Here is a 23,344-nt window from a genome sequence, read left to right on the forward strand (position 1 = left end):
GACTACTATCATCTGGACTACCTTGTTCTCGATGACCGGACGGATATACTTCCTCGTAATCCAACCCGTCACGAATAACCGACTGATTACTCGACGCACTAGACATTTCCTACATGAAACGACAAGAGCCTAAGACTCTGACGGTCTATGTGTCTATAACGGGTGTGGATTGTAAGGGAAATTAAAACAAGTATTAGCTTTAAGAAGAGCACTTACCAGTTTTACCAACGAAGTGATGAAGGATGGCGTTGACGATTAAGGTAAATGAACGGATCAGCAGATTATGACGGGTGCGCTTTGACAAGAGTGACGGGTACGCTCTGACAGCCTGATTTCTACTGAAACTGAAGAAATGAGAGGAATCACTCCCTTATTTATAAGAGAGATGCACGGAAGTCAAAGCGTCGCTTCGATCCGAGACAAGATCCAATCAACTTGTAACACGTGTCATCAGCATTAATTACTTTCGTACAGCCTGTCTGTAGTTGGTGTGATCGACGGACTCCTCATTTGCACCGTCATCCTATCTTGCATAGATCCGTCAACCCGTTATGACAACTTAAAACTCTCCTTCTGTCTCATGGGCCTCCTTCCGTCATAAAAATACCCGTCATACCCTCACGTTTGAATCGTCACCCCATCGATCCTTTATCCTAAAAGCTGACGGACCATTGGGGTGAAGGGGGCAACTGAAGATGGTAAGATATAGATCCTGACGGGCCTGACGGGCATACCTGACGGGCCTGACGGGAATACCTGACAGGCCTACCTGACGGGCATACCTTAACGGCCTGACGGACCTACCTTAATGGGCCCGACGGATCGGGACTGGTGGGCCTGTGCAAAAATTATCCCACTCGCTTTGAAGGCCCATCGCTGACAGACACAGTAAGGGCCCATGATCCAAAATCTCTATCGCCTAGAAAAGCCCTATGATCCGAAAATGGAAATCCTTACTCACCACGCTCAGAGGAATTTGTATGAGAGTCCCACATGGAAAAGATTTGGAAACCAAGGAGAAAAGTCAACCATTTATCACTATAAAAGACCTAATACCCTGGGAGATCAAGGTACGCTTTAATTGACCCCCTCTAACGCTCTAAGTAAAACAGAAGAATTCTAACTTGACCGTTGGAGAGTGTTTGGCCGGCACCACACCGGTGCTCTCTGAAGGACTTCTTTCGATTGCTTCTGTTGTGCAGGTTCGCGTCGAGTCGCGAGTATGGTGTGACCCATTGGTGACAATTTTCGACGTCATCAAGTACACAAATAAATGACGTACTATATATATATATATATATATTTGATGAACTGAGTCATTTATCTTTGTTGCTAATTGAAAATGGAGGGGATTTAAGTTGCCTCATTCAACCCCTAAATTTCAACTTACAGATGAGAGAGACGTGCCACAAGACTATATGGTCATTAACAATATTATTGAATTATATCTATTTCATTACTCATTAGTCCCATGTTATGATTCAAGAGACATTACAAAATTGATATTTTTAGGAAAAATAAGATATAGGAACACTATTTGACCCAAAAACTTAAATCTATAGATTTGAGTCTAATATTATGTTATATTAATTATTCACTTTCGTAATTATTATTTTATGCGAGACTTTTTTTATATATAGAATTCCAATTTGTAACTTTAACACTTAAGTAACTACGTCATTTATATATAAAAAAAAAAGAAAAAAAAAAAAAAAAGCAACATATTTCTCTGTGTCTGAACCTTACAGCTGCTTAGACATTATAAATATTAGGAGTAGTTGTTGTGAACTTTTAAATTATTATTTAAAAGACAAAGAAAAAAGCTACAGAAGAAAAAGAGAGCAACTTATTAATTTATATTGAATTGTTTGGACCTCGTTAATCAATAGGCTTCCATGCATTTTTGTTGGTTATTTTGGTCAAGCATATTTTGATTTCTAAATACGTCATTATCATCACTTTCAGGTGGGAGTCAGGACCAATTTGCATGTTCCTAATGGCCTGTTCGGAAGTTTATAGCCTGTTTGGAAGTTTAGAGAGGGAGGAGAGTAGAGGGGAATAGTTATCCTCCACCTTGTTTGGATATTTTTAAAATTAGTAAGGGGGAAGGGAGTAATTAGTCCTTCCTCTTGTTTGGATGTTTTAAAAATTAGGATGAAAAGGAGAGGAAATGATTTAAATAGACAAATTTACCCCTATTTGAATTATTTATTTTCTCATGAAACAAACAAAGATTATATGTTTGTAATTTTGTTAATTAAGAAAGGGTAAATTAGGGAATTCATTTGGTTAATAATTTATCTACTTTACTCTCCCTCCAAATCTCTCCAATTTTGGGAAATTAAAAATAAGGGGTTAGAGGTGGTTGAAACCCCTCCCCCTCTTTCCTTAAAAAACTTCCAAACAAAGTAATTGAACTACTCTCCCTCCCTTTACTCTACTCCCCTCCTTTTTTTAACTTCCAAACAGGCCATAAACATTCTAAACCGAATGAAGCTTAACCACATATATAGGCAGGCAGCTTCAATATTCTCTAAAACTTTCTTACTATCATTCTACACCTTTCATCTTACATTATATCATTATTGAACTGGTCGTTAGAGCATTACAGGCTCTTATTGGTACATCTTTCACTTTCTTATATACATGACAATTATTTTCTACATAAATTCAGTGGTCATCACAACCATTACAGCTCCCTCAAGTCCTATTATATATTGAGAAAAATGTTTTGCTTCAACCATCCTAGAAAGATGACATGTATTCTATCATGTGCAATACAAATAACTTATTTGGCTGATTGGGTTAAGTGAGTTATGTGCAATATATATGACAAAAACAAATGTCGTCTCCCTATTATTAGTGGTTGGAGTCTAAAGTTTCAAATATGTTTAGCGCCAAACTTTGTCCATATATCAATAATTTTAAGAACACAAACTTCTTTTACAATTTTTGACATTATTTTGCGGTATAGATCATGGTTAATTAGTATATAAAAGATTTGGTGTCAGTGGTGGACTCAGGTAAAGGTGATGTTGCTTTAATCATAACAAGTTATATTAATATTTACAAAAAAAAAAAATAGAAAAAAGAAAATCTTTAACATTAATATATTTATCTTCTTTTGAAGTGCTTCTACAAGAACATCTGCTATTTTGTCATTTTGTCATTTTCATGTTGGAAGTAATATATAGTGGTAGGTGGGATAATATATGGAAATGCAAGATTCGAACCAGGAAGGTTTTATATATGCTTATGGTTATGGTTAGTTTAAGTTTAGACGATTAGGGTCCAAGAGATGAGATTGAGCAATCTAGGTAGTTCTTTTGGTTTAGAACAGTTTTTGTCCATGACTGACTCACCTAGTAATCAAATTCTTAATTGTGCATTATGATGTGTTGTCAACTAAAAATTTTAGGGTCCATGCCATAAATTTCATAGGCTTAAGAAATAAGAATAGTCCAGGGCAGATTTAGTTTGAGGACTATAGTACCACCAAATCAAATGATTGAAAGAGTTCTAGATCGAGACGCTGCATCCATGAACCTTTTTTTTTTTTTTTTTTTTGGAGAGATAAGCATCCATGAACTTTTATTTGGTGTTTATGGCAGACAGGCCAGACCTGTACGATGAAATTAGTTTTTTCTTTATTATTATTATTATTTTTTGGGATAAAAGATTAGAATACGATGAAATTAGTTACGCACCATTAATTTGCTTTTATTTGGTCCATACCTTGTTTGATAGTAGCTCGGATTTGGAACCATCTTTTAGGATAACACTTGATGAAAATTTTTGAAAATTCTTGCTTTAATATTCTGGCCTGTCCGTACCTTTTTTTTTTTTTTTTTTTTTTTTTGGAGAGATAAGCATCCATGAACTTTTATTGGGTGTTTATGGCAGACAGGCCAGACCTGTAAGATGAAATTAGTTTTTTCTTTATTATTATTATTATTTTTTGGGATAAAAGATTAGAATACGATGAAATTAATTACGCACCATTAATTTGCTTTTATTTGGTCCGTACCTTGTTTGATAGTAGCTCGGATTTGGAACCATCTTTTAGGATAACACTTGATGAAAATTTTTGAAAATTCTTGCTTTAATATTCTAATTATGGATTGGATATGATCCTCATCTATTAGAGGTGACAATTCATATTGCTATTACTTTTGCTTTATTATCCTACCTATGGATATGATCCTCATCTACTCAGAGGTGACAATTTTGTCTTGCTAGATTGTATTTGTGTATATAAAGATATTTAGCCATACATTGATCAACCTAAATACGATTCATTTAATAATTATTTAAAGTTTCTAAAATCTAAAACAACTTGTTTATTTTGGATACAAGATAGAAAGTTTACACTTAATAAATAGATTGTGTTGGGTTGATATAGGCATGACCAATTTCAACCCATCTAAAATAAATGACCCAAAATGTTTAACATATTTTTAAATATTGTAAACACATAAATTATAATAATTATAAACAAATAAATTTTATACAAAAATTTATCGCATAATAAAATCAAATAAAATAGTAATAGCATATGTAAGGACGCAATTTGAGTCCCAATTCAAAGGATAAATGAACTTAGGCCCAAAAAGTCCAATACAATGAATTTGTAGAGAGTGGGTTGGAAAACTGAGTTTTAATGAATCGGACAACAAGTAAAGTGGATTCAAATGACAAGAAAATGAAGATAGATTGATTTATTCTAAATAAAATTGTTCTCGGCACAATTCGAAGAGATCAGTTCTTATATATTTCTCTCAAGTTAGATTACAAGTTTAATTCTTGATTGTTACAGTGTTTTTCTCTTAATTTCTCGACCCCTTTCTTTCAGGGTCTCTCTTCCATTTTATACTATCTTCCCCTTTCATCTCCACCTTCGACGTCCAGATCAGATTGTTGGTGTTGATTCTTGTCCCATTAGCACATTCCTAAAATCTTTGGGTAGCAGCTGTAAGGCTGAAAGTTACTGTTCAAGTATCACTTTCTTATCAATGCGGCCAGAGAGTTAGCTATAGAACATTTAATGCGGTGGTAGCAACTTCCCCTTTAGATATTTCGTAACTTTTTTCTGTACTGTTCCTTTTTGATACTTATCCTCATCCATGGAATGATTCGGAACGTTACTCTTAATGGCAATTCACACCCTCTGACCTCGGCTTTGCTCAGCCGAGGAGGCACTCCTTCTCGGACCACCCTCCTACACGGTTTTGATCGGACTTCACTTCTTCACCTACTAACATGGATCCTTATGAAAGTGTTTTACTCGTCCTCTGATTACCTAACATCCTCGAATTGGGCCCTTGACCCAATATATACATAGATATGGGCTCTTGGGCCTATCACCCCTACAACATACAATCTAAAAATTCATATTTTTCAACCCGATGAAATTCCATCTAAATTAAAAAAATATTCAATTTAAGAAAAGAAAATAATGAAATGAGAGTATTTTATTTATTTATTTATTTTTTGAAAATAGGATTAAGCACTTCAAAGCTTCAATATAGATTTTTTCAATATAACCACAATATTAATTTAATTACTCAATTCTATATTTAAAATTCAAAATGTTAAATAAAATGACTTATATTATATGGATTAATCAAATTCTATATTTAAAATTCAAAATGTTAAATAAAACTAGCCTCTGAGCACGCGCTCACGCATATGCTCAGAGGCTCTTCTATTTTTTGGGTAAGAGTTAATTTTGAGCATTTATTATAATTTGAGATTACTTTATTTTCCAATCACAAAAAAAATCTAAGGGTATGATGAAAAAATTATTTCACCTGCTAGATTTTGTGATGAGTATTATGCGTTAGCAAGTGAAATAATTTTTTCATCACACTCCTAGATTTTTTTGTGATTGGAAAATAAAGTAATTTCAAATTATAATAAATGCTCAAAATTAACTCTTACCCAAAAAATAGAAGAGCCTCTGAGCGCGTGCTTAGAGGCTAGTATTATTAAAATACCTAAAACATCATAATTTTTTTTTTCTTGAAGTTGTAAAAAAAATAGGAAACCAACGTTGAAGGACTCACCACCCTCAAAAAAGTAAAAAGAAAAAAAGAACCGTTGATGCAAATTTATTAACTGAGAACACGTAACACTTGATGCAAATTCAAAAGGTTTGGTTTGTTTGGAGTCTTTTTGTCTTTTGGTAAGTTATTTTGGATCAGATTAAATTTTACCAATTTTTAAAATTTTAAAATTTAAAATGAAGTAACATTTTAAACTATCAAATATAAGATATATTTAAAGGTGTAGGTTTTTATCCCTAAAAGTTTGTCTATTATTCAGAAGCAATTTTCACCACAATTTTAAAATTTTATCTTTAAAGATAAGTTCTCCATTATCATTCTTGCTTTAGCAAATTTGCGTATATAACAATTGCTTACAAAATCATCAAATGTGCAATGGAAGGCACAAAAAAGGACAATATTAAATTTCATAACGTAGGATATTTACAAAAAATGTTTTTTAACAACTATTTGATAGGTTGACTACCACTTTGCTCACCCGAATTCATCCAATGTGTCTACTATGCAATCTAACCAAATTGTTGATATGTCAACCTAAAAAAATTACAAAAAATAGAAAGTAAGGCTTAAATGTAAGAAAAACAACAAACAAAAATAATAAGAGGAAGAGATGGCACCACTTAGAACACATACAATAAAATAATGGGTCAAACTTGATAACCTCAAAAAAAAGAAAGAAGGAAAAATCAATATATATCATTCCTATTCTTTTTTCTTTAAAAAATAGTCATTAATTAGAGAAAATACTTAAATACCCATGAAACTGACCAAATAAAAGAAAAGAAAAATAAAAAAAGATAATGATAAGATAATGATATGGAAAGGATAATGATAAGAAAGTTTAGTCCTTTTAGAATGTAAATCATGATAAAATAATAAGTTTTTGTTGGAGATAAAACATCCCTTTTTAAAAAAAATTAAGCAATAATTATCCTAGCATTTGAGATTGAGAACCTCATATGACTTTATTCCCGAAACAAAACCCAGAAACAAAAGCTCAAAACTATCAAGAAAAACTCAAGCTTTCACAGCTGTCATGCCCAAAATCAGACTTGCAAACCACAACAATTAAAGCTAAGGTGAAAAATGCTAGCTCTAGAGTTAAAAATGAACCAAAACTATCAAAAAAAAAAAAAAAAAAACTCAAGCTTTCACAGCTGTCGCCCAAAATCAGACTTGCAAACCATAACAATTTAAGATAAGGTGAAAAATGCTAGCTTTAGAGTTAAAAATGAACTTGTTTCGATGTGGCCTTGAGGGAAATAGAAGACACGTTCGTTTTGATCTTTAAAAAAAAAAAAAATATGGTAGCATTATCGTGATCTTTCTTCCCTCTGCACCAAACATATATATGACGATCACTATGAAGGTTAGGTTATGCATCAACAATTTGGCAGCCAAACTCAAACAACAACAAAAAGGAGGAAAAAAGAAGTGCACAAAACTAAGTCAAAAATGCATAATAAGGGAAATAAAATATAAAAAAACCACCGTCCCAACACAATCGCAAGAATTATAGTCTCAATTAATTTGGCAACATAGAAACCCGTGGTTGAAAGCCTTATGAACACACAACCTACAATTTTCCAACTTTAAATTGCGGCCCCTCCTAAACCAAAAGGCCTGTAAAAAAATAGATCGGAAAATATCCAGTAAGTTTCGAAATAACAATAAGCAAAACATGGCCAAATAGAGATTAGAGAGAGAGAGCGAGGGCTGAAATTTGATCTAAGAAAGAGGTTACCTCAAATTTATCTGCTGCGGTTGTTGTTGTTTGTAATGAAATCTGAAGCAAAGAGGTGGGTGAAAGGAGTTTGAAAACACAGAATTGAGAGAATTGGAGAACTGAAGAAGAAGCAATTTGAGTTTGAAAACCAACGTGAGTGTACTGGGAGTGTGTTCCTATTTTGTAGATAGTGTTTTACGTGAAAGTTAAAGAAGCATTTTTACCAAGTTTTGTCCTTACTTAAATGTAGGCTATAGGGGTATTTTGGAACAAAAAAAAAAAAAAATCGGATCAAACAAGGACAGCCCCTTAAATAGTAGTATAGATAACTTATATTATATGGATTAACCAAACTTATGTTAAAGCGGAATGCCCCGTTTAGGACTGTCATTTTCAAGTTATTATGAGTTAAGCAGACCAATACATAATTGACCCATTCATTAAACTTGCTTTGATTTACATTGATATCCTGGGTTTAGTTCAAGTTGTTGCAAAAGAATTTGTCAAAGTGTGGAACAAGCTAACCTTTTAGAGAAAGGGGAAAATGAATTATTATTATTGTTTGGAGTGGGGGGGGGGGGGGGAGGAAAAAACCAATATTGAGTCAGGCGTTGAGCCGTACGGGCTTAACAGGCGAAGTATCAGGTTGATCGAGGGAGATCCCCTTGCACTCCAAGAAAGGTGAGACAAGCTACCACCGTACCAAGGGACATAGGCCGAAGCTGACAGCCATGAGTAGGCCTAAAAGGAGAAAAGGGGGGAGGCGTGTTGGGGAAGCACCCATCACCTCCACATTAAATGTCCTGCATGAACCAGGACAGTCACATTAATGGAGGAAGTGATGCCTAAACAGTACTTGGATAGCTTGTAACTCACCTGGCACTTCCCCCAAATGGGGGATGTGACCAGTATCTAATGAACAATTACCACCCTATAGCTGAAGGGTCAGGATTAAGGATAGATTACTATAAAAAGAAGGGAAAATCCCATTAATGGGGAGGAGATGAGAGAGAGAGAGAGAGAGAGAGAGAGCTACTAGGACTCGTGTTGTTGTTAAACTTGGAATACCTTCCTTAGTCAAGTCAAGGGACAAGACTATTTTCTCTTCGACTAATCCTGTTGCTTTTTTTTTTTTGGCTTCCCTTTTTCTTCTTCTTTATTTTTTATTTTTTTAATCTTTACATTGGGTCCGTTTTTCCTGACTTAGACTCTAGGTCCAGGAATCCATGAGTTGGTTTGCCATTCCCATCTCTAAATCCACTTAAAAATAATAATTGTTGTGGGCCCGTACCCAAGGTCCAAGTTCCTAGCCTTTGGGTCCTTGGGTAGGCAAACACTCCCCCACATAATTATTATTTTTAATCTAAGTGGATCCATTAATCCAATTTGAGAAAGAAATGAAGTCTTTCATCTTTTTAGGGTAGTCAATCTTTCATCCTAGTTTTGAAATATGCTATGTCAATATAACAATTACTGCTTTCGGGTTCTTTCCCCATCCATTCCCATCTTAAATCAAGCTCAATTACAAATGAAAAGGCTCCAAGATTACGAGTCATGATATAAAAAGTGATTGCCCCAACCATTGACTCTTCAATTTTGTATAAGCCAAGAAGCAACTTTCCCTCATTCAATTGAACTAGCAGCTTCCCCATCACCTCCTCTAGGTTAGGATGGCATAATCAAAGTAGGGGACCTGTCTCTACCACTTTTGTCTATTTCTTGTAAAGTATGCCTCTAGGATTGGATTCCTTAGTTAAGAAAAGAGAAGACAAACCTAAGTGGACATGGATAGGGAACGAGACATGAAACCATTTATACTAAACTTTTACCCATAACAAATTGTGTCATGTCAAACAAGGCCATCTTTTTTTTTTTTTTTTTTTGAGTTAAGGTGTCAAACTAAAATCAATTGTATCACTAATTTACCTCTTTAGTAGGGTTGTAAATGAACTAAGTTGTGTATTAAAAGTTTAAAATTATGTTTTTTTTTTTTGAACATGAGCCATGTACACTCATTAACAAACTAAATTATATATTCAGCTTTGGTTCATTTTATGGTTGAACAAGCTCAAATTTTTGTTACAAATTATTTAATTAACTTATTCTTTTCTCATATATAACAAAGGCGGTGTTAATGAAGTATATATAAGTATTTAAATCTAGCCTTATGTTAATGAACACATTATTATATTTCGGTTTAACTTATTAATGGTTAAGTTGAAACTTAAAGTTGAATTTGGCGTTAAATAAATGAGTATTAAAGGCAAATTATCGAACTGGATTATTTGCTGAATGAATTTATGTTTGCCTTCTTATTGTAGACTTTAAAATTCGGTATCGGGCAGACCAGGAAAAAAAAATTAAAAATCCATATTGAGAATATCATTGCTAGCTGTTAAATAATAACATTCCTTATCTCATTTCAACAAGGGTTCTATGGTGTAGTGGTTAGCACTCTGGACTTTGAATCCAGCGACCTGGGTTCGACTCCCGGTAGGACCTCCTTTTTTTCCTTTCACTTTTTGTGTCTTCTTCAAAATTTTTTTTTTTTTTTTCATTTTGCTTTTTGGGCCATCAAATAGATTTTGGTCTAAAAAATGGGCTTCTTTTTAACACACTGGTTCAGTCTCAAACAAATAACAAAGCAAGGCCCATGTTCTGTTCCTGTCTGTGTTCTTCTTCACCCCAAAACCGACTTCTTTTTTCAAAATTTTTTTTTTGTTCCTTTGTTCTAAAGCTTGTGAGGTTGTTTCATATTTGATAGAATTTACTGGGTCTTATATATGAAATTATTAATATGGGTAAGTGTTTTTATTTTTTATTTTTTATTTTTTTAATGCTTTGGATGATTCCCTGTAATCTTATACAAGTTAGTTCCTTTTGTATGTGAAAGAGTTTTATTTAACATGCATTTACATGGGTAAGCATCCATTTATTCAGAAATGCCATAATGCCAATGTTAAAATTTACTATGTGTTTGAAACTACAAGGGTTTGAGGCTTTTGTGAATAAAGTCGGCATTTTTATATGTTTAGAGCAAGTGGGTCTTCGAGATCCAGCTCAATGATTGAATTAAATGCTTGTATTAAAACATTTTAGTTTTTTTCTTAGTGGGTTGAGACTGAAATTTTCCTTTGCTGCTTCTATTTTCTGCAAGTCTAAATCACCCATGAGAAAATATCTTATTAGATAGAGTTGGAATGGGTTCTTTTTTGGTAGACAAAGTTTTGAATTTTTCTGGTTTTCATGGGTGTTTTACAGAAATGAAAGCTTTGTTGGAGGTATTTTAATGAGGGTCATTAGTAGTGCTTAATGCTTTTTGGCTCGGGAAAAAGCTTCTTTATGTTTGTTTATTTATCAAATGAGGCAAACTCAAGCTTGGTTTTAGGCTTGGCCATTAAAAAATTCAAGCTCGGGACTTGAAGCTTTCTCTCTTCCTGATTTTGTTTGAGTGGAAAAATGCTTTGTAAGTTTTTATTTTTCCTTTTTTGCCTGAGTTGCTAGATAGTTGTACTTTCCATGCTTTATAGTTTGTCTTTTTGATGGGTCCTTAGGACCTTAGCACACTGCCTATGTGCTCTGGTTTTTTGTATTCTTTCAAGTTTTTTTGAATGGAACATTATTTACTTATAAAAAAACAAAAAAAATCCAAGCCCAAATATTATAATATGTTCATGAAACAACTCATGAGTATGAGACTTGATTTGAGTATATGGAAAGTTATATTTTATATGTATAAATGTGTAGAAATATACTTATATATATACTTGAGATTGGATTGTGCAAATTTGTAAATAAGTTAATAAGATATAAAATTAACATGTTGTAAAAATTCCGTACTTGTTTTTTACTATACAATGTTGGTGAATCTTATTTCATAAGTTCTTAAGTGAAAGTTAGTTTATCTTATCTCAAATGATAAATTTTCAGCTATAATTTAGTTATTAATTATTAGCACATATTTTCATATCCCATGAGGCCATGACTGTATTCATAGGATGCGGATCTTGTCTCATGAAGTGGAAGTCACTAGTACGAATCTCACATTCCCTCTCCCACTGGGGCCAAAATTCACCGATACAAACATCACTATTGTTATAAGAACAAGCAAATCACTGGCATCATCCACATGGCAGTGCCTCACTGGAACAAAATTACAAAGCCACACTTTATTTATGACCATAGATGTTATTTCTTATCAATTCTGCTGTACCACTTGTTTACTGCTCCACCTCATTCACATCACCACCACCACCATGTTGCCCTGTTTAAGCTGTTGTATGCTTCTGTCTATACAAAGCTGAAAAACTCAAATAATTGATAACATGCTAGATGATTTTTTTTTAATTGGTTTAAAACATGTTATATGATACATGTTGGCAAGTCCTGTATTTTTAATTAGTTTTACTGATCTTTCTCACGGTTGTGGAAACAGCTGCTTGGTAAATGTTGCAGCTTTTCTGTTCTCTGTAAAATCCACTGTTTTTACTTCAATGGATAAAAATAAATATTTTAAAAAAAAATTGTTATATGACACATGAGGTCCTCAAATATTTGCAGAATTTTGTTTTTACTATTGTTTGTTTGCTTATGATCTTTTGGTGATTTCCCATATAATCTTGTGAATTTTTAATACAATGGTTTCTTTCAGCTATTGCATATTTATATGGTCCATCCTTGCAACTGTTTATTTTCTTTTGATGACTGCCTTCTCAGAGATTGGGACACTTTGCAAAATTTAAATCGAGTTTGCGCACTCATGGTTATTGTATTATTCTTTTGGTTTATGAAAGTTGTAAGAAAAAAAAAAGGTTCTCAAAGTAGAGTTGCCCTAAAATGTGATAATCCTTACTGAAAATCTGGATGCAAAAGGATTGCTGCTTTGGCGGTCAATTACTGTACCCCTGATGGAAAACCTTGTACAAGGAAGGCCACTAAGGAGCTTGGATATTTTCTTGCTGTCACTGCTCTGGAGAGCATAGGAGAGGGTAGAGACAGCACACTAGAGATGTACTGTTTCCGGTTGTTTTTTAGCTGCATCACCTTCAAGCTTTTCCAAGGAGATATTTTAGAGGGCGTTGTACACAAGGTGCTGAAGCATGGGGTCTTCTTGAGTTGTGGACCTGTGAAAAACATCTCTCTTAAATCTGAAAATGCCAGATTACTGGTATGTGGCTGGGGAGTACCCTGTCTTCTTGAATGACAAGCTGTCAAAGATTGAAAAAGATGTTGTGATCCGTTTCATTGTGATTGGAACGAAGTAGCTCTGAGGTAGAGAGAGAATTTCAAGCATTGGTTAGTTTGGAAGGAGATTATCTTGGACCAATTTCTTAGTGTTAGTGATACTCCCTTTGCATAAGTTTGGTTATAACCTGTAACTATGTTTGTGAGCCTTGTTGATGTTTGCTTGGCTACTACTTAAGTACTACAATTAACCTTTTTGAGTTTTTGTAGCCAAGTATCTGGCATGTTAATATATGGTTAGCAACTTGTAGTTTTCATCCATTAGCAGGTATGCAAATGTGTTGTTATTTAGTTATCTGGGACCTTTTTTGTTAGTGATGGTCTTTTGTTGCAACTATTTTGGCCACACAAGTGCCAGTTTTCACATTGTTTCCTTGATGCAAACCAAGGCCAACTTGCTGCTGTGTTTTCTTCGAACCAATAACACCATTTTCCTTTCAAGGACCTATCTCTTTTTTTCAACTCCCTCTTGTTAGCAACTCTTCTGTCATATGTCCAACTGTGGGAGCTAGCTACTGTTTATGTCTTCAAGTGGAAGGTTACAAGGCTTACGCGCCAAGTGATAATAATAAGCCTTTGGCTTTAGCCCCAAAAATACCAGTATAAAATTACTACGTGATCAAACTCCCAACCTCTTTGAAAGAAATAAAAGTACTGCATAACCATTTTCTCTTTTAAATAGTTACGATTTCATTTGATAGAAAGAAAGCAAACATCCCTCCAAAACAACAGGAGGAAAAGAGTGCTTATTACAACAAACAAAAAGCCTATTAGCAGCAGAAAATTAAAACAGTACCACATGACCATATACATTAGTATAAAAAATTAATGCATGAAAATATTGGGGACATAAAAACCTAATATTTACACGAGATCATGTCATATCTGGAGTATAATGTTGGTCTTTGTTTTCAAACGGAAAAATGTGATTCAAACATGTAAGTTACTAGACAAGATGGAATATCATTTCGCAGCTTAATTATACAAGAAAGCTGAAGAATCTAATTAGTAAAGTTTTCTTCTTTGGAGCCACTGGAAGGGTCACTGCAATTAATCAAGGGGGCATCTTTAGCGGACAGTTCCAAAAGTCCACTTGTATTCAAGATTTTATAATTGTTTCCTGATTGTAAATGCTGAGCAACAGGAATATTGGACAAGGTCGTTGAGGTTTTTTGCTGAAAATACAATAGATTTGTACCACAAACAATAAGGCACTCCTAATTAATCATGAAGATAGTCGCTGTGATAAATTTTGAGGGATCTCCATTTATGTCACTGCCTTTTAACTCAGACATACTAATGTTCATTCACAACTGTCTTTTATATTTTTATAGCTCCTTAGGAAGACCACCAAACCATCAAGCTGCAGAAAGGCTTAAACAGAAAACTCATGCAACTGTTCACAACCATAAAAATTAACAGATTTATTCATCATAAAATGTTTGGGAATTGATTCTAGAGTGCAATAAAGTTAATAGAACATTTTAATAAAATAGTTTCAATAACATGGAAAGAGATCTACTTCCAAAAAAAGAAGAAAAAATAAGAGGAAAATAAAACATCTTCAACAAAATTTAACTGAGGACATAGGCAAAAACAACATCTTGTGATTGAGATAGCACATCAATGCTCCTAGACCTTCACTGCATGTTCTGGACGCGTTTCACAATAAGGAGGCTCATATCCATATAACATTTTAATAAAATAGTTTCAATAACATGGAAAGAGATCTACTTCCAAAAAAAGAAGAAAAAATAAGAGGAAAATAAAACATCTTCAACAAAATTTAACTGAGGACATAGGCAAAAACAACATCTTGTGATTGAGATAGCACATCAATGCTCCTAGACCTTCACTGCATGTTCTGGACGCGTTTCACAATAAGGAGGCTCATATCCATATAACGCCGAGCACAGTTTGAAAGGCAACTAGATTCACTGGAACTGAACTTGCTCCCTGGTGTACCAGTGATGCATTTGTCCCAGCAGACATTTGTGATCTTTATCACCATCTCACCAACCTTGGCTCTTTGCTCTTCTTGCTGCACAGGCATTACAAACTGATTCAGTCAAATCACATAAATTGAACATAAATCTTGCTACTAACACGACTTACTATTACCAACAAAATAATGACTACCACCCCTACCACCATGAATTGTTAAAAAAGTCAATTCTATGACAGGCTGAATCCGTGTCCAAAAGTTGTGCAAGTTAAAGTTGAAGTCCTAAAACAATACCGACATATCTTATGATGCAGGAGCATGGGGTAAGTTGGGTGACAAATGGCAAAAGAGTTCTTCGAATAAATTGAAGATTTTTATTGATAATAAGTCATTAGTTCCTTTTCATATGGGCAATGCTATTAAATTTATTACTTGAAAATTATATTGAACTGTCAAGTGAGTTGCAGAGTGTGCAAAAATTGTACTTAACCACCTGCAAGTCTCAGCATCTAGCATCTTAAATAAGAACAGCTATAGACAAAGAGGCAGCATCAATGACTTTTTGATAAGTAAATAACTTCATTAAAAAAGAAAAATGAAAAAAAAAAAAGATAACTGCCCAAGAACAGGCTGTATACAAGAGGCAATGTGAAAACAAAAGGAACATGAACAACAAAAGATAATTAGTGAAATCCAGAAAATCTTGAAACCCTTCTGCAGTAAACAAAGAAGTTGGTGAAGTCCACTCATATAGTCTTCAGAAAGAGATATTTGAAATTAACCATACTGATTTCAGCTCCCTCAAAAGCACCAAGCATTCCTCTCTCGCCAAAGGCACCAGATTAGACACAATGGAACAACTCGCCATATTGTCCCACTACCTCCCCTGCCAACCCACCCCTCCTTCCATGCCTCCAACACATCCCGCACCATTGAGAGCATCACCCAAGAGACCAAATAAGAAAAATATCATTGCCCCATAGGTCTGAAGCCAGTAGGTAACATTAATGTTTAAACCATCCAAAACTGAATATTGTAACACTCCAAGTCCTTCAACCCCAAAAAAGGCTAGCCCAATGGGGGAAGGGACGTCCAACATTTTAATAACCTCTCCGTCACTAGTTCATGTAGCACTCCACCATGCTCCCACACACATTTTCCCTTTCATACATACAACTCATGACATACATGGCGGCTCTACTAACAAGTAACAAGTAGAACATTTTTCTGATACCATTTCTTCAAACCTATGGAAGCACTAGCCACATTCGCGCCTAATAGAACTAGTCAAGTTCATTTGGGACTTCTCGTAATCACTTATATAACCCAGTTTATTATAATCTATTTCGACCTAGTAAAACCCCGACCCCGACTCAAATGACACTCACTCCTCCAACAAGAATTAATGGGAAAAAAAAGAGAGGGTAAAGATCATGGGCTCAAAACCTCCTTAAGTGCATGTTTGTAGTAGTAGTGTAATGGGCAACTGAAAACAGTTAATCTTAAACACTAAAATTATTAAATCAATAATTGCAAACAAGACATCCTAGTTTAGAACAGCGAAACAGAACACTAAAAAAATCACATGACTATACATTCCAGTTACCAAACAACATAAGAGACTTTTGTCTATTCTAACAAAATCCTTAAAAAAATAATATATATATATTTTCAATCCTCAGATTTTCTGTTTTATTTTCCTCAGCTTTCTGAGAGACCAAACACACACAAAAAACAAAAAAACAAAAACAAAAAAACAAAAAAAAAAAACTTACAGCGAGAAATTGAGCAAATTCAGCAGATTGGACTTGTGAAGGATCCATTGAGAGAGAAAAAAAGAGAAAGATTGGATTGGATTTTGTTCAGTTGCTAAAACCCTCAAATCTGAGAAAACCTAAAAGCTTTTGATTCTAAAACCCTAAATACAAAGAACGCGATGGCTGAGGAAGATGGGATAATGGGCCGAATGAAATGGGGTCGTTTTCCCTCAAATTTGTGACTGTTTATATGGGCCCAGGGGCAAGGCCCATTGGATTTACATTGACACAGCCTAGTAAGTGTACATCTAGGCCCATTGGGCTTTACATTGACACAGCCTAGTAAGGGTGTACATATAGGCCCATTGGACTTTACTACATTGGCATTTGGCACACACTAAAAATGGTAAGTTACCATTTAAAACTTCTTGATATTAATCATTATTGTTTATACCCACAAGTAAATAATGAATTCTTGTTGCATCAAATGTTAAGTCAATCTGTTGCCAAGAGTTTTGAAACTTAACTAATATATATATATTGTGTTTACAACGAAAATGTCTAAGGTTTAAATTCTTCAATTGTTTATGCATAATTGATGACATGGTAAGTATATGATGAGTCTCGTTAATCGGTGCTCTTAGGATAATTTTTAATAAATAATTTTAAAAAAATTTTGACATCACTTTTATGAGATAAATAAAAAGCCATAAAAAATTAATTATTTTTTATTTTTCCATAAAATATTTTTAAAAATATTTCATAAACCAATACTTTTTTCCTTATATGATTGAAACAACAATTTGCTTCAATGATTTATAAACAACAATCATTAATGTATGTTTGGAACTGAGAGAGATGGAGGGAAGGGGGAGAAGGGGACAAGAGAAGGAAACTTAGAGCATTATGTTAGGGTTAGAGTCTCCTCTCTCTCTCTCTCTCTCTCGTCCTCCTATCTTTCTCCATTCAAACATAGATTAAGAATAGTTAAAACAAAAAATAGAGCGTTTCAAAATGTCAAATATATATAACGATTTTGATATTAAATTCTAAAAGATGCACGAAGATTTATGGTTAGATCCTTAAAATGATGTGGGATGATACAAATCATACAATATTTCTTGAAATGTGTTGAAAATAAAAACATTTGTGATTTTTTTTTTGGGATATGTATTGTACGTCTTTTTTCCCCCTCATGATTGGTTATAGCAAAGACGATTAATTAAGAGAACCAAGTCTTAGTGTCTGACACTTTATTCATAAAGATGCTCAAAGCATAAGTTCACCTTGAAGAACAATCTAGACAATTTCAGTATAGGTCACAACTCTCGAGTCCCAAAACCATTCACAAACTTACTTATGCATTAAGCATAAAACTTGCTTTTTCTTAGACCATGATATATAGTAAATTATGAGCACATGAACCGTGATACGCCTAAAGGAAACACAAGTTTATTTTATAATATTGTGAATAATTGTCAGGAAAGGCTCCATTTCTTGTCTACTATCAACCTTTAACTTGAGTAGTTTGTCTTTTCAGGATGGAGGAGGAAAGAAAATAAAAAGATGAATCTTGAGAGTAATATCCAATGGCTACTTTCATTGTAGAGAGTGGGGAAGATTCGAGAGCGACCATTTGTAAAATAATTGAATAGTGATATAGACACAACAATTTCACAATAAAATGTAAATGATGAATTGTTATTGGTTCTCGTTTGAATTCACTACTAATATCACTTTTTTTATAGACTATTAATAGCTTGACAACTAGATTTTGTTGTGCCCATAATTTTATCCAAAAGCATTACACATATAAGTGAAAAAGGACATTCATGAGTGCTGAGATGTGTTTTCTCCACAAAAAAAAAAAAAAAAAAAAGAAAAAAAAAGAAAAGAAAAAAGAAAAGTAGTGTTGAGATGTGACATGAGACATAAGTGAAAAGAATTGTGCCCAAAAGGTCATAAAGACATTACCTTTGTTGCTGTGGTCTTAAACAATACTTGCGAACCATGTAAACGAAGTGGCTATCTCACATGGAGAGAAAAAAAAAAAGGCAACATCTTCGCAACTAAGAAAAGTAGTTGACTCTTCTTTGCTTTGCAATTGTAAGGGTTCCCCTTACTTTCATGGCTTTTCCTTCTAGACAAATCATTTAAAAACAAATAATCAAGGTTCAGCAAAAACAAAAAATCAAGGTAATATTGATTATAAGAAATATTAAAAAATAAAAAACGTTGCTCTTTAAATCGCTTACCGTGGGGCTAAAGTGCTGGTTACAAACCTTTATGAGTCACCCATCCATTCATGGCTACAGCTTTTTTTTTTTTTTTTTTTGGTGGGAGTAAAGTTATTATTATTATTATTTATTTAAAAAGGAAAATTTGAAGGAAGAAAACATGAAAGTAAAGAAAGCTATGAGTCACTGTATGACTTTGGACTCAAATGTGATAAAAAAAATTCCCTTCCCTATGTTTGGACGGGAAAGGAGAGAAGGTTCCCTCCTTGGTCCTCTCCCTCTTCAAACATCAATTGCCTTTTCAAATTTAAAACATTACCGAAGCTTTATATAATACACCAAAAAATTTAATGCCATAAATTTAGTCACAACTCTTTTGTATCGCTGATTATGAGTAGTAGAAAAAAAGTGACGAGCTCATGTGAAAATGATAGATAGTCAATCATAATCTGTCAAGCAGGAAAATTGTAAGAAAAGTTGTAACTAAATTTGTGGTACTAGAATTACTCATAACACAATTATAAGTGCAAGTATGACATGCATCTAAAAAGAGATCTATTTGGCTTTTAACATTGTAATATAATTGCTGATAAAATAATTAAATATATATATATATATATATTTAATAGCTTAAGTTTATATATGACTCAGCACAGTTTCTCAAGCATAGAATCCGTCGGTACAATCCAGATTCAGGTTTCGTGTGTTAGTCAAGTTAGGCCAAAAATAACAGAGTGATTAAGGTTTTTATAATGTGTAATTACTAATTAGTCAAATCATACATTCTTCTTACATATAAGGAAGTTTTCAAATATGTGTTCCGACCCATATTTATGAGGGGGAAGGCTTAATGCACCCAATAATTTCTTATGCTGGAGGTACTCAGAACTCAAAGTTTAATTTGCAGACGAACCCCATTTGCAACTGCATATATAACCTCTCTTTAGATAGACACATCTCATTCTAGTCACACAATTTTACTTGAGGTTAATTTAATGTATTTTTTTACTGCAAAGAGAGCAGGTAAGCATGACAACAGCTGACCTCAACTTAGTGGTACTATTCTTCCAGTCTACTTCTATCCAACATGGCAACAACCCCTTTTTGAAATATCAGTTGAATTTTGGATATATGAACTTTGAAAAACAATCCTTCATCAAAGTCTTTTCCAAGGTCCTCCAGCCAATCAAATATATAGTACAGAAATGCTACTGCCAGTTATCTTTGACTGATTGTTTACACATCAGAGAGGTTTTAGTAAGATGTGCTTTGAACTACCATGAAGACAATTAATAAATTCTACCAATGACAGTTTACTTTATAACTTGTTTTATCATATAATATTAGGCATTGAAAAACAATATATTGTCTTTCAATGCCTAATATGAGCTTAGAGATATATATACCATTTTTACAATTGTTAATATAGTTTGTACGTTTTGGTTGATGCATAAGGAAAGTAAACGAAAGTAAAAGTAATATTATTCTAATTATAATAAATAAATATCAATGGCTAGATGTGAATAAAAATTTATTAAATTTAAGTGGAAGTAATTTTATTTTAATAAAAATAAATAAATACCAGCTGTTGTGAAAGAAATTGGCCTTAGCATTGCTTATTGAAAGATGAAAAGGATGAGATATGAGCTTTCTTTCTTTTTTTGATGAAAGATATGAGCTTTCTTTAATTGTCAAACATAATGTACAAATGATATCTAGTTACTATTGTGATACACCCCAATCTTTTTCCCTCTGCCCTACCAATTTACAAAGACCATAAAGAAGCATCTCTTTTCTTCAACAACCCCAGCCACCCATCTCTCTCACTCTCACCCTCTCATGGCTATAAAAGCTCAACATAGCTAGCTAGATCTCAACTCATTTGTGTTGACTGAGGCTAAGTAGTAAAGACTAAAGAGAGGTCTTGATCATATGGACAAGTTGAGTTTTACTCAGGAAGGTGTAACCAGAATATTGCCTCCTGGTTTTCGCTTCCAGCCCACTGATGAAGAGCTTGTCTTCCAGTACTTGAAATGCAAGGTTTTCTCATGCCCATTGCCTGCTTCAGTCATTCCTGAGATCAACGTTTGCAAGTTTGATCCATGGGAATTATTGCCGGGTTAGTGAAAAACATTATCATTCTAATAATAGTTTTGAATTTTTATTTTTATTTTTGATAATATAATAGTTTTTTACTTTTATAACTATTTTCTCAGCTTTATAGGTGTAAGCTCACTGCTCATAAACTCACTAACCAGCTAGGGACACAAAATTTTGCACAATTATTTTCCCAACTGCCGAATAGCATATTGTAATTAATACATAATAATACAAGTGATTAAATAATTATCCCATGGGAATGACCAGTGATTTGTCAAATAATTTGTAAGTTGTTTGTTATTATCTATATATATATATATATATATATATATTTATAACTAGTATTGCTAGCTTGTACTAAAAAAGCATGTTAAAAGTTATTGAACTTCACACCATTTGCAAGGTTGCATGCATGCATGGGTTTACATATATATCTTGACCTTGTAAGTAATAATATATGGTTGTTTATTTACTCCTGCATGGTACGTATGAAAATGTGCTGCCTTGAGACACATAATATAGAATTAATCATAGAGTTTATATGTATGTGTAGGTGAACTCGAGCAAGAGAGGTACTTTTTCAGCCAAAAGGAAGCAAAATATCCTAATGGAAACCGAACCAAAAGGACAACTAATTCTGGTTATTGGAAGACAACTGGGACAGACAAAAAAATTGTATCTCCAAGAAGAAATCATATTGTGGGAATGAAAAAGACTTTGGTTTTTTACAAAGGGAAACCTCCCCATGGGTCTAGAACTGATTGGATCATGCATGAGTATCGTCTTGTCTATGCAGAAACTACAGGGTGCACTTTCCCACAGATACATAACTCAATCCAGGTGAGTTCCATCCACACAATCTTCTTTATATATACATATATACCTAGCAAAATTGTACTTAGTGCCCAAAAATCCCACTCCTAAACTACAAGGTTTGTGAGAGATGATTGGTAGGCAGATGAACTCTTGAAAAGTTTGCAGAGAGTTTATATATATATACATACTCAATAATATATATACATATATATATATATATATATATATATAGAGTTACTCATATTTTAGTCAATCCACTATATAGAAACATCCCTTACACATTTTTATCACTTGTGTGTTTATTAAAACTTTGGTTTAACTTCTGGCAGAACTCTTTGGTCCAAATGGAAAATTGGGTTCTTTGTCGCATTTATTTGAAGAAAGGAAGTGTCATGAAAAACAATGACATGCTGATTAATCAAACTAGCTCAAACAACAAAATCGAGAATGTTGGGGTGGCACAACCTAGATTCTTTAATTTTATGTTGGGATACAAGTCAAGTTTGCCTCTTGCTTCTTCAACTTCTTCGTCATCATCTTCAAGTTCCAGTACTACGACTGAGGTCTCTTCTAGTGGTGCAGATCATGAAGAAAGCACTAGTGCCCGCTCCACTTATTGATCTTTTAACTAGAAAAGAGCAAGTAACTCTATTAATTTGTTTGTGCTAAATGAATCTTGTTGAAGAAAAACATATCCAAAGAAGCTAGTACTTTGATGGAGGAGAGATTAGTCAGGAGAGTAAGAAATGGCTGACTTGCCATTCAACTTAAATGAAGCTAATTAATTAATTGCTTCCACTATATATGTATCTAAACAATAGTATGCTTGTGCCTGTTATAATATGATATATGTTCCTTTGTTTTATGAAGCTGTTTTTGACCAACCTCCTAGAACAATTGAGAGGGAGGAGTTGGGAAGAGAGAAAAAAAAAAATCATCATCATCCTTTTTGTTCAACAGAAACTTTACAAATATAGCCAATTGGCTCTTCTACCCAATGGGATTGGTTGTTGAGAGAGACACATCCAACACCCTCACCAACTCCTAAACCTAATGCAATGACATCCTTACTCCTAAACTGAAGGAGCTTAACTTATATCACATTCTTATGAAAAAAGCTTGATCTCCTTCAACCTATTCTCTTGATCATTACCATTCATGCACTCATGCAACGTAATGGGCTTCTGGATTCACTACAAATATTAATGTTTAAATAATTAAATTTATTATCTACTATAGAGAACTTTTGGATATATAATACTTATTTTTTTATAACTCAATAGTTAGGTGGAGGCATTTGAATTCGTAATGTGTCCGTTGGAAACACAAGAAAGTACTATCTAATTAAGCTAAAGACTCTCAGTAGATATATAATAATTTGTCATGAGTATTAGTGTATGATATTCCATATAATAGGCTACGCACATTCACTTGAGAGAGTCTAATTCCATATG

The 23,344-nt window shown here is 33.6% G+C and overlaps 2 protein-coding genes, 1 non-coding gene and 1 pseudogene across 3 annotated transcripts; 3 read left to right on the top strand and 1 right to left on the bottom strand.

Moving 5' to 3' along the window:
* The first annotated feature begins 242 nt into the window (after positions 1–242).
* On the top strand, positions 243–13,290 carry LOC126704357 (DNA-directed RNA polymerase V subunit 7-like; annotated as a pseudogene).
* On the top strand, positions 10,222–10,293 carry TRNAQ-UUG (transfer RNA glutamine (anticodon UUG)). The gene has a single exon. It is a non-coding gene; the product is annotated as a tRNA-Gln (tRNA).
* A 1,142-nt stretch (positions 13,291–14,432) lies between the features above and the next one.
* Positions 14,433–16,927, bottom strand: LOC126702878 (mitochondrial import inner membrane translocase subunit TIM8). Its single transcript, XM_050401743.1, has 2 exons — positions 16,756–16,927; positions 14,433–15,076 (listed from the first exon to the last, which is right to left on the bottom strand). Exons 1-2 carry the CDS (start codon positions 16,801–16,803, stop codon positions 14,888–14,890), a joined length of 237 nt encoding a protein of 78 aa, XP_050257700.1. The 5' UTR covers positions 16,804–16,927; the 3' UTR covers positions 14,433–14,887.
* A 3,774-nt stretch (positions 16,928–20,701) lies between these two features.
* On the top strand, positions 20,702–22,755 carry LOC126703127 (NAC domain-containing protein 83-like). The gene is made up of 3 exons (XM_050402045.1): positions 20,702–21,093; positions 21,628–21,914; positions 22,220–22,755. The coding sequence occupies exons 1-3, from the start codon at positions 20,907–20,909 to the stop codon at positions 22,508–22,510; spliced, it is 765 nt and encodes a 254-aa protein (XP_050258002.1). The 5' UTR covers positions 20,702–20,906; the 3' UTR covers positions 22,511–22,755.
* The last annotated feature ends 589 nt before the right edge of the window (positions 22,756–23,344 follow it).

Source organism: Quercus robur, chromosome 10 (assembly GCF_932294415.1).
Source record: "Quercus robur chromosome 10, dhQueRobu3.1, whole genome shotgun sequence".
Taxonomy (NCBI): Eukaryota; Viridiplantae; Streptophyta; class Magnoliopsida; order Fagales; family Fagaceae; genus Quercus; species Quercus robur.